We start from the raw sequence: 15,482 nt of genomic DNA on the forward strand, positions 1-15,482 counted from the left end.
TAAGCAGGTAGAGAAATAAGCTTTAAATAAGAAAACTTGTTAGGAAATGTAAAATCAATGATGCACCAGTAAACAAAGCAGGCAAAACTGTAAATACTGTTCTGTAGTATCATTTGAAGTTATTTAGTGCCAGTACCCTGTGGTTGAGGACAAGGGGAATCAGTATTTTTCTAAAATATTATTTTTAATGCCTATACACCATTCCATACTACTCTTTCAGTCTCCTATTGTTGGAAACATAGTTTGTCCCTATGTTTTATTAGAAACAATAAAAATAAATGAATGTTTACATAGGACGAAATTATTTCTGCCATAGTGTATTACAAAAACAGGGTATTTCAGTTGTACAATTTAAGGTAAGCTATTTTCTGCTGATAGAATATGAATATCTGTTTTCATACATATTTGGATTACCCTCAAAACAAGTCCAAAAAAACCTTGATTAGTTTTTATTATTTTTCTCTTTTCAGTAATAGCATGCTAAACTCCAATGCCTTTATATTTATAATCCATATAAGATATTTGCATCTTGTATGTCTACAGTCAAGGATAAACAGGAAAAAATTTATTTATTTATTGTAAAATAAGGAAACAATAATGATTTTCTTCTCATGACCAAGTATCAATACCTTTACAGGATCTACATTAATAAATTTTATTTAAAAAGGAAATTCTATTGATAAATATTAGTGAATTACTCAAAAGAACATAAATCATGGATCAAAACATTTTAGATAAGTTATTTTAAAATGTGTTATCATAGCTCCAGAAAATAGTTTTTTTTTTTAATTCTTGGAGCAGATTACCTATCTTTCTTTAAGGAAAAAATATTTTCTTTAATCTGGTATAAGAGCTGCACAGGAAGGGTAGAAATTATCTAATATCTGTTTCTCCTCTTCTTTCACAGCAACAAGAATGCAGTTAATAAAGGTACTACAAGAATTCAGCAATTCTAAAGTTGTTTTTAGTATGTAAATTGCAATATTCTTGTACTTTATAAGTTCTGGGAAGGTCCTGAGTTTTCCTCTAAAAGCCCAAGATCTCCCAACAGCTACAGAGAAAGAACCTATCCAATTCATTTGAAAAGAATCCATAAGATGCGACTTCCCTGGCGGTCCAGTGGTTAAGACTCCACGCTTCCAAAGCAGGGGGCGCGGGTTCCATCCCTGGTTGGGGAACTAAGGTCCCACATGGCGGGTGGCCAAAAAAACAAATTTTTTTAAAAAAAGAGATAATACCTACAGAATTAGAAAATAAAGGGATTCATACCCCATTTAAAAATAAATAAAAGAATCCATAAGAATTCCTTGACTAGGAATAGTCAATGCTCCATTAACTGTGCACTTGGTAGGTTCACCTTTAATATATTAATGAATAAAAAGTAGTAGTTACAAAGGTACTGAGAATTAGCATTCTGTCTGCAGTAATACATCAAGTAACCTCTGTTTTTTTTAAAAAAAACAAACCCAAAGTGTTTGGAAATGAAAAGGTGGGTGTGCTAATTCATTCTAAACAAATTAACACCTCAATCTTACAGAATGTTTCTGTTTGGTGGATGCCGTTACAGCACCTATCAGTGAACAATGGAGGTGAATCTAATAATATTAGGTAACTAGACTTAAGGGAGAAGGATTCAAATCCCTTTACACAAGAACAGGAAGTCCCCGAGTTTGGAGACATACTTTGCTGTTGCACACCTTTCAGGGAATAAACCTCAAGTGTGGGCAGCACTGTGAAGTGCAGACATTGCAGCCAACGTAGCTCAGCAAACCTAAACCTAAAAAACCTAAGCAGTACTAAAACCTCATTTACCAGGAATCATGAAGGAAACGAGGTGTTCCACTAAAATGCTCTATGTAATTAAGCTTACTGCTTACTAGCTTTGAGAATCAATTTTTAGTGCCACCAGAAATCTTGCAGAATTATACATTTATGCACTTAATTGTTTTACTAGTGGTTACAAACATGAACTTTGGAATTAGGCTACTTTCTAACTGCATTAACTTTTACAAGTTATTTAACCCTATCTAACTCTCAATTTCTTTGTCTATGAAACAGGAATAACAGTACCTATCTCACAGGGTTGTTGAAAGGATAAAATGATAGTATGTGCAAAGCACTTAGAACAGTGCCTAAACACAGGAGGCACCCTATAATTGTCAATATTATTATTATTATTCAATAAGGAATTATCAATCTACTTCTACCTTTTATTTGTGATTCAATATGCATTACATCATTACAGTAGACAATACTGTGATAGAGAAATGTGCTTGGGAGATACTAAAGTGTATAAGCTTTTCTCCCCACTCTTGGTGTCCTAGTCTACTTTCTATTTGGCAAGTTTCTGTCTTTCCCTTAATAATCACATGGTACCACTTAGTGGCATAGGCGCTAACCAAGTTTGTTAAATTAGTAAGCTTAACTTTACACTCATTGCTAAATCAACAAATTCTGCCCTTTGGGGCAGCCGTTTGCTCACTGTCTGGATTTATCTCTCACTTATTTTCAGGTTTTTCTGTTTGGGATGTCTACAGTCACTAGAGGGACACACTTGTGTTGAATAAGTAAAAGGCTAGCTGTTAATGGTAATATTGTTGGATATTGCACAAGCAAATAAATTGGCAAAGCTTCTTTTCAACAAAACATACCTTTATTACCTTCGTGTACTCAAAACACTAAATATTTGCCTATGGAAAGGCATATACATGTGTATGTATGTGCTTTATAATATATATTAATAAATCTGATTATATTATATATGAAAGTATAAAAATATGATACAAAATATTAAGAAACCAAGCAAATTTAATCCTACAGATATTGACATGAACTAGGAAAGTAATAGAAGTACAAAAGGGCTTTGCATAAAGCAAAATAGAACTAAAAATATGTCCATCCAAAGGTCTAAAAACCTAAGTTGAACAATCCAAAACAAAATTTCATATAAGTGTAGCACAAGTAGCTATTATATTATTCTGGATCAAATTTTCATATTCATCCAACTGAATACATAATATTGCTAAGAATCATTATTCTAGGAAGGTATAAGTATATAACTTGAATATCAGCAAACTTTAAAAACAATGATGATTCTTTTAGAATTTCCCTTTTCTTCAGAGAGGATAGGTTCTCAGATCTAATAAGAAGTAAAACAGCAAAGAATGAAGCCATTTTCTTGTGGAAGAGAAATATTTCACCAGACAGTTAAATAAAGTACAAGCCCCAAGCCACTCAGAGGGGAGCAGGGGCTGTTGCCTCTACTTCCTTTGTCAAACTACCCTCTCCTACCACCCACTCACCCCATCCCACTGTATAAAAACCTCCATGGGCCATTCACTGAAATTTGATGTTGTTAATTCATTCCTCTCTACGTATTTCACAGCTGGTCATTAAGACCTATTAATCAATGATACATAACTGAACATAGAACAAAAGTTGAATTTTCAGCATCATATTACTCACATCGTGATACTCCATAATTATTATTTGAGGAAGAGAGATGAGAAATTCCTGTCTTCTAAGTCTGTTCACTCAAGGTTCCTGACCTTTCCAATGAGAATTAATTCCTCCTGGTGCTTAGCACTTATTTTAGCTCTTCTCACAATCTTACTTGTGCTAAGCAATTAGTTACATATCATGTCAATCTCTCACCTTCATTAGACTTTGAGATTTTGAATATTGAGCTTGTCAGCTTACAAGCTATGATATTTACAAGCTATGATCTACTATTTCATGAGTGCTTACTAAGGGTCAGCACTGCAGTAAGCACTTTATGTGCATTATGAACTATCCACATGAAAAGCCCTTATTTTACAGATGAGGAAATCGAGGTATAGAGAGGTTAAGAAACTTTCCAAATAAGTGGTAATAAACTTCAGTCAGACTCCGAAGTCAGGGCTCCTAAACCACTACTGCTACTTACTTTTTAACAATCAGTGCTTTTTAAATAGTAAGTAATCAATAAACAAACCTATTTAGTTAAATGTGTTGAATATCTGCTGAGTGTTTTACATGGTACTTGCTATCTCCATATATCCATAATCAACCTGAGTGAGTTTGAGTAGGAATAGTTTTTGCACGTTTGACAGATCAGACAACAAGTCAAAGGACCATGAACTGTCTTCCTGTAGTCACACCCTGGTTTGTGCCAGGGCTAGCACCATTAGACTCCTGGACCTCTATGTAAAATATTGCACCTCAACTCCACGAGGAAGCTGTGAATAAATTGCAGTTTTTCTGATGTTAAAGATACCTTTAAAAATATGAAAATTGAAAGTAAAAACTCTGAAAAGCAAGCATCTGGAGTGAAAAGAATTGCTTAATTATATAATATGTAATACTCAAATAAAATTTTAATACTTAAAAATCTATGCCAAATAAATATATCTGATTTTCAAGTGTAAATTCAGGAGCTGTCAATACAAGTAGTGTTCTGAATTTGTAAATTTGGAACTATTATATTAACTCTATCTTTTGGGTCAGAAAGAGTAATTCAGCAAGATACTGCTATGGATGCACATAAATGTGGGAGCTCTCACGCAAGTTTTCATTAACAGGTTAAAAATTTTAATTGTTCAAAATTTAAATTCAAAGTTAATATGGTGTTCCTCCTTTAAGTTTACTGCCACAAAATTTAAGATGCATGTAATACGCCAAAGGCAAATTCAGGAACCATATTCCCCTGTCAGTAGAAGCGACTCTTATAAAACCTACCTTGTGTGGTAAAGGTAAGGGGGGTGCTCCAGTCACTCCAGATTCCTGGGCCATCCAGTCTCTTGCTCCTCACCTGAACCTCATATGAAGACCCAGGAAGCACACTGTCTACTAGCAGAGATGTAGCTGAGACAATCTCATCAGCCTGTTAAATATTATTTGAAAACATCAGAGCATCAGGTCGGTGTGAAACCTTTACCAAAACTGATCACAAGCAGGTCTCAACTAATCTCAAAGAATTAAAATCTTACAGAGTAGTTAGCTGGCCACAGTGGAATTTAAAAGAGATCAATAATCCAATAACAAATGTTTGACTGACAATAGTCAATAAAATTTTAAATAGCCTGTAAGTCCAAGGAAAAAAATCACAATGATAATCAGCATTTAACTGAATGATAATGAATATTGACGTTTCAAAATTTGAGAGATACAGCTAAAGTCAGTGGGAAGCTTCAAGCCTCTGCTGACATCTATAACACACACAGTAGAAGATGATGCACAGGGGTGGACAGAGAACTATAAACATTCTTAGAGCAAAGTGTCACAGAAGGAGGGCATGAATAATTTTAAGGACCCAAGGCTGATAATCAGCTATAGTGAATCAAAATATCTAAGAGACCTAACTGCATGAAACAACCAATGATGTACTCCAAAGACGTTGAACTCCCTGGCTCATTAGACTGTGGGGCACCACAGACTAAAAATGGCGAAAAGCATCAGAAATGCATTAAACAATTTCAGATCACCTGTAGTTCAAATCCTATTATCTCCATTTTACAGATGAGAAAGCTAAAGTCCAGAGAAGCCTCAACTGCTTTTTCCATACATGACACCGGACTCCCATTCTGTTCTTTATGAATATAAAGTCTTAAAAAATTAGCCCAGATCTAAAAAGACAGGTTTTTACCTCTAAATTAGATAACAATTAGTTTCACAAATTAAAGTGCCAAAGTCTTTGCATGGCCCACAAGGCTCTTTATGACCTCCTCCTCCCCTCCCCCTCTTTGATCATCCACTAATACTATTGCCCTCACTCACCACCCTGGCCTCCAGCTTCTCATCCAGCTTAGGGCCTCTGAATTGCTATTTTCCCTATTTAGACTCCAATTCTCCCAGATATCTACATCACCACTTCCTTCAAATCCCTGCTCAAATATCACCTTCTCAAGGAGAGCTTCCCCTACCTCCATTTAATATTTCAACCCACCCTCTCCCACTAGCATTCCCAAGCTCCCCTCATCCTGTTCTACTACACAATGGGTCCTGAGTTCTTGGCACCTGGTAGGCACTCAATACTTACTGAAAGAACGAAAAAAGTGTTTGACACACTATACATGTTTGTACTGCATGTAAACAAATACATTGAGCAATAAGAAAAAATAAGGATGACATGTAAAATCAGAAACCAGAGAAGGTCTTTAGGTGAAAATATTATAATTATGAATTCAATAATTCTGTATCTGGACTTCTTGTAGCCATTAGTTGTGCGTGTGTGTGTGGTGTGTGGGTGTGGTGTTAATGAGAGGGAGAGGGAGAAGGAGAGGGAGAGGGAGGGTGAGAAGAAGAGAGAGAGAGAGAGAGAGAGAGAGAGAATTGATCTAATATCCATAAACTTTTGGAAAAGAAACTTTTCCTCGCAGTAAATTCTGGGAGGAATTTGTCATGCTCCTCAAAATATAACATGGATCTACATGTAAGAGATATTGAGTAACATCAAACAATTTTTCTAAAATCATTTTATGGAAGATGCAGAAATGCTGTATATATGCTCATTTCTTATGCTGCTCTTGAATGAAAGCCAATGGTATGATATTAAATTATGACTGATTCTGCTCCAGAAGCAGTTTGCACATTTGGTATGCAGAGGTGTTCTGTAAGGGATTTGGACGGGGTCTCACCTTTCCTTAATTGCGTCTCAACTTTTCATTTTATTTACTAAAATATACTTACTTTTCTCATATTTTTTGTAGAATTCTCTGAATATTTCACTTGATATTGAAGTTGAAATGGTACCAATGTTGGGCTGGACCAAGAAATCTTTAAATTACCAGTATCTGTGATTTTCATACACAAACCTAATGGTGGATCAGGCTTCACTTAAGAAAAAAAAAGAACACTTTTAAGTCATGTAATTTTCATGATAATCATAAAGTGAAGGCAAAATGAGTTTTTAGCATATCCTATTCTTTCAACTAAAGTGCCTTTATTCAAAGGCTACTTACAGAACCAAAATATTGGTTCTACTCCTGTACCTTACTATAGCAATCCATGTATCTTCATTTCCTTCTCTCTACATGGTAGAAACTATAAATCAGTAAATGATGTTATTTTGATAAATGTGAATTCCTGCTGTAAAAAAGCCTGCCTTACTTTATTTAACCTAGCTTTTGCCATGCTTATTTGAAGCCTCCCCTGACAAAACCCACTGTTTTAGCAAATGACAAGGGGAAAAAGTATATTACAGAGCACTATTTGGAAAATGCATATAAATTTTGCATGCAAAGATCAAAGCACATATTCATGCAAATTCATGTAAATATGCATGCAAAATTCAGTATATTTATTACTTTTAAAATACAACAAATCCAGATATACCCATTCAAATAGCCCAAACCATGCACAGTTTACACGCAGTAAACACAGCATTAGCAGGCCCTGGCTTGTCACCAGAAATGGGGATGGAGTTTCTTATCCTAATGGGGTATTTAACTCAGTTTATAATTTCTAAGTTCACGTGTATATGTGTTTTTATGTACGCCTATGCATTTGTGTATATTCATACATGGAGATTTGTGTGTGTGTGGCTTTAAACATAGAATATAACCTTTAAATCATTTGTAGAAACAATGCAAACATCTTACAATAAAGGATTGATTGAATAAATAATGATTCATCCCTTTAAGGGAAATCTATACAGCCTTTAAAAATAATATTAGAGAAGAATATTGAAAATGTTTAATACTGTTAGTTTTAAAAGTTTATTAAACAACATCTATACTTGGATTCCTGATTTATTAAAATTTACAAATTAAAGGATATTTGTAAATACATATTAAAATAGAAATAAATGCCAAAATAGTAGATAATAAATGAATAAAATAATTTTTCTTCTTTGTGCATCTCTATGCTTTCAAGATTTTTGTGATTAACAGGAATTACTCATGAACACAGAAATCACCATTACATTGAAATATTTACTGACTTTTATTTTCAAGAAATAAAATGGCACATTCTTTACACATTCCATATTTTCATGAACTTAGTCATAGTTTTTTTTCTTTTCCTTGAGTCAAAATTAATGAAGTTTTTACTTTCTGTGACATATTACAAATTTTAGTTACTTTAAAGCAGGGATATCTAAACTCTAAAGTCCAGAAACAACAGGTGAAATTCACTGAGTTCTCGTGACCAATAAGACAGAAAACAAAGACACCAAACAGAAGTGAAATCATAAAATTATAAACTATTTTACATTTCCTATTTGCATACATATATGTCTTCATATTAGGAATCTAAAAATAAATCTTTCCCTGGACCCCCTATGTACTCAGTCCCAGACCCCATCTACCTGCTTCGTTCAGAGGAAAATTCCTCCAAAGAGCTGGCATACTCACTTTCTCCACTTTGCATCCCATTTTCCTGAGCAACCTATTCTGATCAGGTCTTCCTTCTCACTAGTCCACTGAAACTACTCTTACCAAGGTCACTACCCTTTGCCAAATCCAATGTCAACTGTCTGATTCATTTTACTCCATCTCTCAGCAGCATTCCTACTGCTTGTTCCATGACTAGCTGAAATACTTTTTCCACTTGGCTTCCAGGCCACCACACTCCTTTACTCCTCTTTTCTCTCTGATCACCCCTCAGTCTTTCTCTCACTGAACTCTAAATACGTGATCTCATACAATCCCATAAACATCTGTATGCTAGAGACTCCCAAATATATATCTCCCCTGAACTCCAGGCTCACATATCCAACTACGTACTCAACATCTCTTCGGTTTCTAATAAGCATCTCAAACATAATATGTCACACACCTAATCCTCTCTAATATCCCCATCTCAGCATCTGGTACCACTATTCTGGTACCACCCAGGTCCAAGCCTAACTATTACCCTTGATTCCTCTCTGTCCTTCACACTCCATACCCAATCCACTAGAACGTTCAGTCAGCACCATCTCCTAAACAGATCCCAAGCCTGATCATTTCTTTACTTCTCCACTGCAACAACCCTAAGCCAACGGGGCAACTCCAACAGCTTCCTATCTGATTCCTCTGCTTCCATTCTTGCAACTATCCTTCCTTCCTTCCTCATCAATTTCCTTCTTCACATGCAGCATAAATTTTAAACATATGCATGCTTACACACGCACACACGCACACACACACACACACCCTTGATCATATCACTCTCCTGGTTCAAAAGCCTCCACTGCAATTAGAATAAAATCCAAACGTTGTAACCCTGGTTTATGGTATGACCTGGACCCAGATGACTCTCTAACCACATCTCTAAATATTCTCCTACTTCATTCACTCCAAGCAAAAGAGTCTTGTATTTGGTTCTTCTAACTTCCAAGCTCATTCCCTCCCAGGAATTTTGTGAGTGCTATTCTTCCTGCTTGGAGCACCTTTTGTTTTTGCATGGCTATCTCTTTTTCTTTCAGCTTAAATGCTATCTCCTAAAAGAGGACATCTATAACTGAAATAATAGCCCCTACACCTGACATTCTCCATCACACAACTTCTCTTATTTCTTTCATAGCACTTTTTTAGACATTATCACATATACCCCAATACAAGGAAAGATTTTTTCCCCAAAATTATTCGAAATAAGACAAAATCATTTTTAAGGTTCTTATAAAGTCTATCACAGCAACTTCTCTTACCTACTTTACTTATAAAAACAATTTAATTCAATGCTGGCTCTAAATATTTCTAAAAATCACCTGATAGAACTGGTTTTAAAAAGAGAAAATGATGATACTTTATAGATTTTGTATTTTTCCCTGTGGTATAACGTCATGACTGAATTCCTTGGATATCATTGTAATTACGTTGTGGAGATCACAAATATATCCCTAGAGGACAAGTTATTTAAAAGTCCTAATGTTAAATATGATGTCATATGCAGATTCAAAAAGTGCTATTTCATCAGTAACTTAGACAGAAGTGAAGGTAAAGCTGTGTGGGAAAGTATGTCAGATACTTGGAAAAGTGGCTCTAGTGATGTCAAAAACAATGATGCAGAGATGCATATAAAGAGTTTGTATACAATCGTTTCAGGAAACGTAAATGTGAAATAGTAACACCGTTAAATTATGTATCATGTAATATATAATTTAACATACACATACAAAACTGAGTTAATAAATAGTTTGTTAACATTCGCCTGTATTATTCACACTGAATAACTGAATACACTGAATAAATGTAATTATACATTCCAGTTGATCAAATAAATTTGGGGAATCTTTGCACTGAAAATATGGGCCTTTGCCTATCATTTGAGTTTTTCTTAAGGTCAGATTTGTACAGCAAATTATTTGTTTACGTTTTTACTGTTTCTGTCTGCCCACTACTGTCTGCCCCTGTTCTGTGAGGCATTCACCATTGTTTCTCCAGCTCCTAGGTCAGTGGCTGACATCCATGAGCCTCTAAGAAATGTTTATTGAAGGCATAAATTCAGGTAAAAACAAGCTTTCAATTATTTTCAGAAATAGTTATCCGAGATGTGAAAAAGTAATAACCAAGCAATAAATATCCATTAGACGGATCCAGGATTTAAAGAAATCAAACTGTTTTCAAAAAGAATTTAAGTTACAATTGCAGAGATATCTATACTGCTGTTAAATCATTCCAGAAGCTGCTTTTAATACTCCCCAGAACTACACTTACCATCTTTAGAGTGTTGGTCAAAGCAAGATAAGCTAGTGAAAAATTTTGTCAGCTATCTTCAACCTGTTTGTATGACTGATGTTGATATCTATTATCTTTTTTATGCACAACTTACCAACATTAATGGGCTGAACTGACATTGGAGGTGAGTGAAAAATTACTCCACCAGATGTGATTTTCAAATACATAAGAAGGGTGTAATTGATTTTGACTGTTGGCACGGGCACATGACATTCACAACATTCATGAACACTGCAGTTGCACTGAACAATCTGAAAACTGCTTTTCTGGGGGAGCAGAGGTGACTCTTCTAATACTTCAAGCCTATATGGAAAAAGAAGAGCTAAATATTAACACAGATGTGAAAGCACTGGATATATTTAAAATGTAGGACACAATATTCAAATTGAGGGCAGCTATTCTGCACACTCAGCTTAAAAAGCATCTGGGGAAAAAAGATACATTATAACAAGGATACAAAGACAAGGGTTAAAGCAGGTTAGCCATCAGAAATAATATAAACAAGAAGACAGTGAAGTACTGAAAGGAAAGTAAAATTGTGATCCTAAACCCTACATGCAGTAAAAATATCTTTCAAAATAAACATGCAATAAAGGCTTTTTCAGACATGCCAAAATGGAAATAACTCATTATCATCAGACCTGCATTATAAAAAATGCTAAAGGAAGTCCTTCAGGCAAAAAGAAAATGATAGTAGATAGAAGTCTGGTTCCACACAAAGAAATGAAATTTAACTAAAAGGGTAGATATTTATTGACTGATTAAAGCAAAAATAATAACCGTGTAGTATTGAGTTTATAACATAGGTAGAAGTAAAATGTATGACATTAGTACCAAACTTGGGGAAGGGGGAGATCTGTAAGTACACAGTTGTAATGTTCTTCTACTATACACAAAGTGGTGTAATAGCAGCTAGAGGTATAATATCAGTTCGACTATAATAAGTCAAAGATCTATATTCTAAATCCTAAAGCCACCACTAAAGTAATAAAACAAGAAGTTACAGCTAATAAGCTATGATAATCAGCCAATGGAGTATGAGTGTAAAGATAGAAAAATGATTAATGGAACAGAAGAGAGACCAACATCTATATGTACAATCAATTTTCTACAAAGGTACAAGCAGTTCTGTGGAGAAAAAGTAATCTTTTTGATAAATTGTGCTGGAACAGTGGGATATCTACATGCTCCGCACCCCAAAAAGCAACTTTAATCCACACCTCCCACCATATCTAAAAATTAATTCAAAATGGATCATCAATCCAAATGTCAAGTCTAAAGCTATGAATCTCTTAGAAGAGAATATGGGAAAAAATTTTTGTGGCCTTGGTTTAGATAAGAATTTCTTAGATGCAACACAAAAACATGATCCATAAAAGAACAAATTGATATTGTTATAAAGTAGAAACTAACACACCACTGTAAAGCAATTATACTCCAATAAAGATGTTAAAAAAGAAAAAGAACAAATTGATAATTGGACTTCTGTCAAGACTGAAAATTTCTGTTCTTCAAAAGACACTGTGAAAGATAAAAAAATAACAAAAGACAAGCCATAGACTGAGATAATACATTTGCCAGTCATCTCTCTAATAAAGGACTTGAATCCAGAAGATATAAAGAACTTTCATAACTCAATAATAATATTAAAAAATCCAATTAAAAATAGGCCAAAATGTCAATAGTCACTTCTCCACAGAATACATAGAATGAAAAGAAGCATGTGAAAAGAAGCCCCAAATCACTAGTTATTCAGGAAGTGCAAATTAAAACCCCAATGAAATACTACTATCCACATATTAGAATGGTCAAAATTGAAAAGATTCATCATATCACATATTGAAGAGGTATGCAGGAACTGGAACTCTAATACACTGCTGGTAGGAATGTAAAATGATACAACTTTGGAAAACAGTTTTGCAATTTCTTAAGTTGTTAAACATACACCTACTATATAATTTACATATTCCATTCCCAGGTATTCATCCAGGAGAAATAAAAGCATATATCCTTACAGAGATCTGTACACAAACAAGTACAGAGAATTGTAGCAGCTTTCTTTGTAAGAGCCAAAACCTGTAAACAACTCATTTATCTATCAATAGGTGAGTAGATAAACAAACTGTGGTATATTCATATAATGGAATGCTACTCAGCAATGAAAAGGAATGGACTGCCAGTAGATTCACACAGCATTAATGAATCTCAAAATAATCACGCCATGTGAAAGCAAGACAAAAGTTCTGTAGGAATGCATTTATATAAAATTCTAGAAAATGCAAAGAAACCTGTGGTTACAGAAAGGGGCAGATCAGTCATTGCCTGGGGACAGTGGGGGATGGGAGGTGGGGCTGGTGGTAGGATACCACAGGTAGGAGTAGAGGGTGGGATTACAAAGGGGCAAGAAGAAACTTTGTGATTGACAATAGATTCATTTTCTTTATTATGGTGAAGATTTTATTAGTGGTTTCATATATCAGAACTTATCAAGTTTACACTAAATATGTACAGTTTATTTTATATTCTTATATGTCAAAAAAGCTGTTTACAAAAAAAAGGAAATCTAGGGAAAAGTTTTTAAGCAATACTTTGCCTGTCACTGTAAACCTACAAATGAATGGGTTAACTTTAGAAAATAACTGTAATTATCTTATAGGGTTACCCAACTCAAGGCATAGAGAATAACAGCATGCAACCAAGACACAGAGAGTTGTTATTTCTGATTTTTTCGTGTTTTTTTTTTTTAATCTGCCTCATCCCATGGAGAGTCTAAGCCTTGGTATAAATGAGAAGACTTTAGGGTGGAAGTTCATGGCAGGGGCGGGGGTGTATCCATGCCTCATATTCCCTGTCTTGTTTGATCTACCCCCATTCTGTCCATAAACACCTGCTGCCTCGTATCCAAGCCACTGCATGCTTTTTAAAGAACCTGGGGACAGGGAGAGAGTATTAATATTTAGGCATGATCACTGCCTTCAGAAAAGACCTCAGTCCTTTTGGAGGAAAAAGCTGTAAGAGATAAATATACTAACTAAAAATTCAATGTCAAGAAAGTGTTGCTTTAGAAACTGTGCTACGTAGCCTATACATGAGTATTCAGATATAAACACAACATGAGAGAAACGGACCCTAACCTTTCCATACACAGCCCACGACTGTTAAGTGTTTTGAATTATGATAGATTTTTCAAGTTTCCTGAGCTAGACTTTAGTATTCCTTTAGTCCTAAAAAAAACCATCAGTCAGGAAACAACATTTACAAGACATTTTAATGTGCAAAGCAATATCCTGGGCACTGTGGAAGGGATATTGTTATTGTAAGAAGCACACTAAATTAACATTGAGACCTAAATCAGGTTTTTCTGTTTGCTTATGAACCATAAGACCATAGACAAGTAAGTTCATCTTTGTGAGCCTTGGTCTCCTTAAACAGTAAAACAGAGAAAATGCCTGAACCATCTGTCTTTATAAAGTTGTTGTGAATATAAAAGACAATTACATAAAAGTATTTTTAAAAACTTTAAAGGGCTATACACCCAATTCCATTTTGAATTGGAGGTGGAATGACTTAGCACTTTCAACTTTACCTAAATCTTTAAACAAATCCAATGAAATGTTATTTTAAAAAATATCACGCCATGGCTTTTATGTGTTTTTCAAATATTAAAATAAAAGCTTTTATCAGAAGAGTATGGAACAAATTAAATGAATTGTGGTATTTATGTCAGAAATATGCTTGCAGCTTGTATTATGCTTTGACTGAAGAACTCCCAAATTTTAAGCCACAAATAGAACTGAACAGAAAACAAGACACATATACTCCAGTAAAATTTTTTAAAGGATAGGAAATTCTGGTGATATTTTTCTTTTTTAAAACAAAAAGAAAAGTTAGAATTACACTGTCTTACTTTACATGGTCTCACCAATGCCATCTTTTTCTAAATACAGTGGACATTTGTAGAATACGGCTGATTACCAATGAAATTAACTCTGTGGTCTCTCTACCACTTCACTGTTGTGTTCTATTTAACCAATCTATTTTCATTTTCTTTACAATTTAAATATATGCAAATATATATATTCATAATAATGACTTTATACAATGATTATATATTATATAGTGTGTATATATACAACATATATTGTAGTATTTCATAATTTGTGGGGTTTTTTTTAAAAAAACTCCATTCAGTAATTTCCCAAACCACTCCAACAGATAACCCCATCATGAAAGTCTAAGAATGAACCTAAACCTAGTTTTCAAATGCTCTAAAAAGGGGTGAGAAACCTGCAGCCCAAATAACACCCGTTTTTAGAAGGACTTCTTACATTAACCAATGGTTTAAAACAATACAAAGAAAAGAGGAAGAATATTCCATGATTCATGTAAATTATATGAAATTCAAATTTCAGTGTCCATAAACACAGTCGTGCTCATTCATTTACATATTAATTGTGACTACAAGGTTGTGATAGAGACAGTATGGTGGGCAAAGTCTAAAATATTTACTCTCTAGACTTTTAAGAAAAAAATTTTTAATCCCAGCTATAGGCCAAAAACATTTTGTACTCCCTACAGGTGGGTATTTGATGGGCAAAAGACACAAAAATAAGGAAACCACATTAAATATATCATCAAATTTCACTACATAACATACTTGCAATGTACACGAAACACCTTGAGGATCACTAATTCAATTTTTCAAACCACCTTATTAGTTCCCTTATGAGGGAACTAATATCACCTACTTTACAAGTAAAAACCTGAGCTCAGAGAGAACGTAAACCTGGAATTCATCTTAAGTCTCATGCTTCCATGTTCAGTGCTCGTTTCATTACACCCAAG

At 34.4% G+C, this 15,482-nt stretch overlaps 1 protein-coding gene across 1 annotated transcript in view; it reads right to left on the reverse strand.

Moving 5' to 3' along the window:
- Window positions 1-15,482, reverse strand: part of LEPR (leptin receptor) — a 68,182-nt gene that overhangs the window by 36,594 nt on the left and 16,106 nt on the right. The window contains exons 4-6 of the mRNA XM_061186478.1: window positions 10,732-10,940; window positions 6,667-6,812; window positions 4,717-4,861 (exon numbers count right to left, since the gene is read on the reverse strand). Of these exons, the coding sequence (XP_061042461.1) occupies window positions 4,717-4,861; window positions 6,667-6,812; window positions 10,732-10,940 (500 nt within the window). The remainder of the gene's footprint in view (window positions 1-4,716; window positions 4,862-6,666; window positions 6,813-10,731; window positions 10,941-15,482) is intronic.

Source organism: Eubalaena glacialis, chromosome 3, assembly GCF_028564815.1.
Source record: "Eubalaena glacialis isolate mEubGla1 chromosome 3, mEubGla1.1.hap2.+ XY, whole genome shotgun sequence".
In the NCBI taxonomy this organism is placed as follows: Eukaryota; Metazoa; Chordata; class Mammalia; order Artiodactyla; family Balaenidae; genus Eubalaena; species Eubalaena glacialis.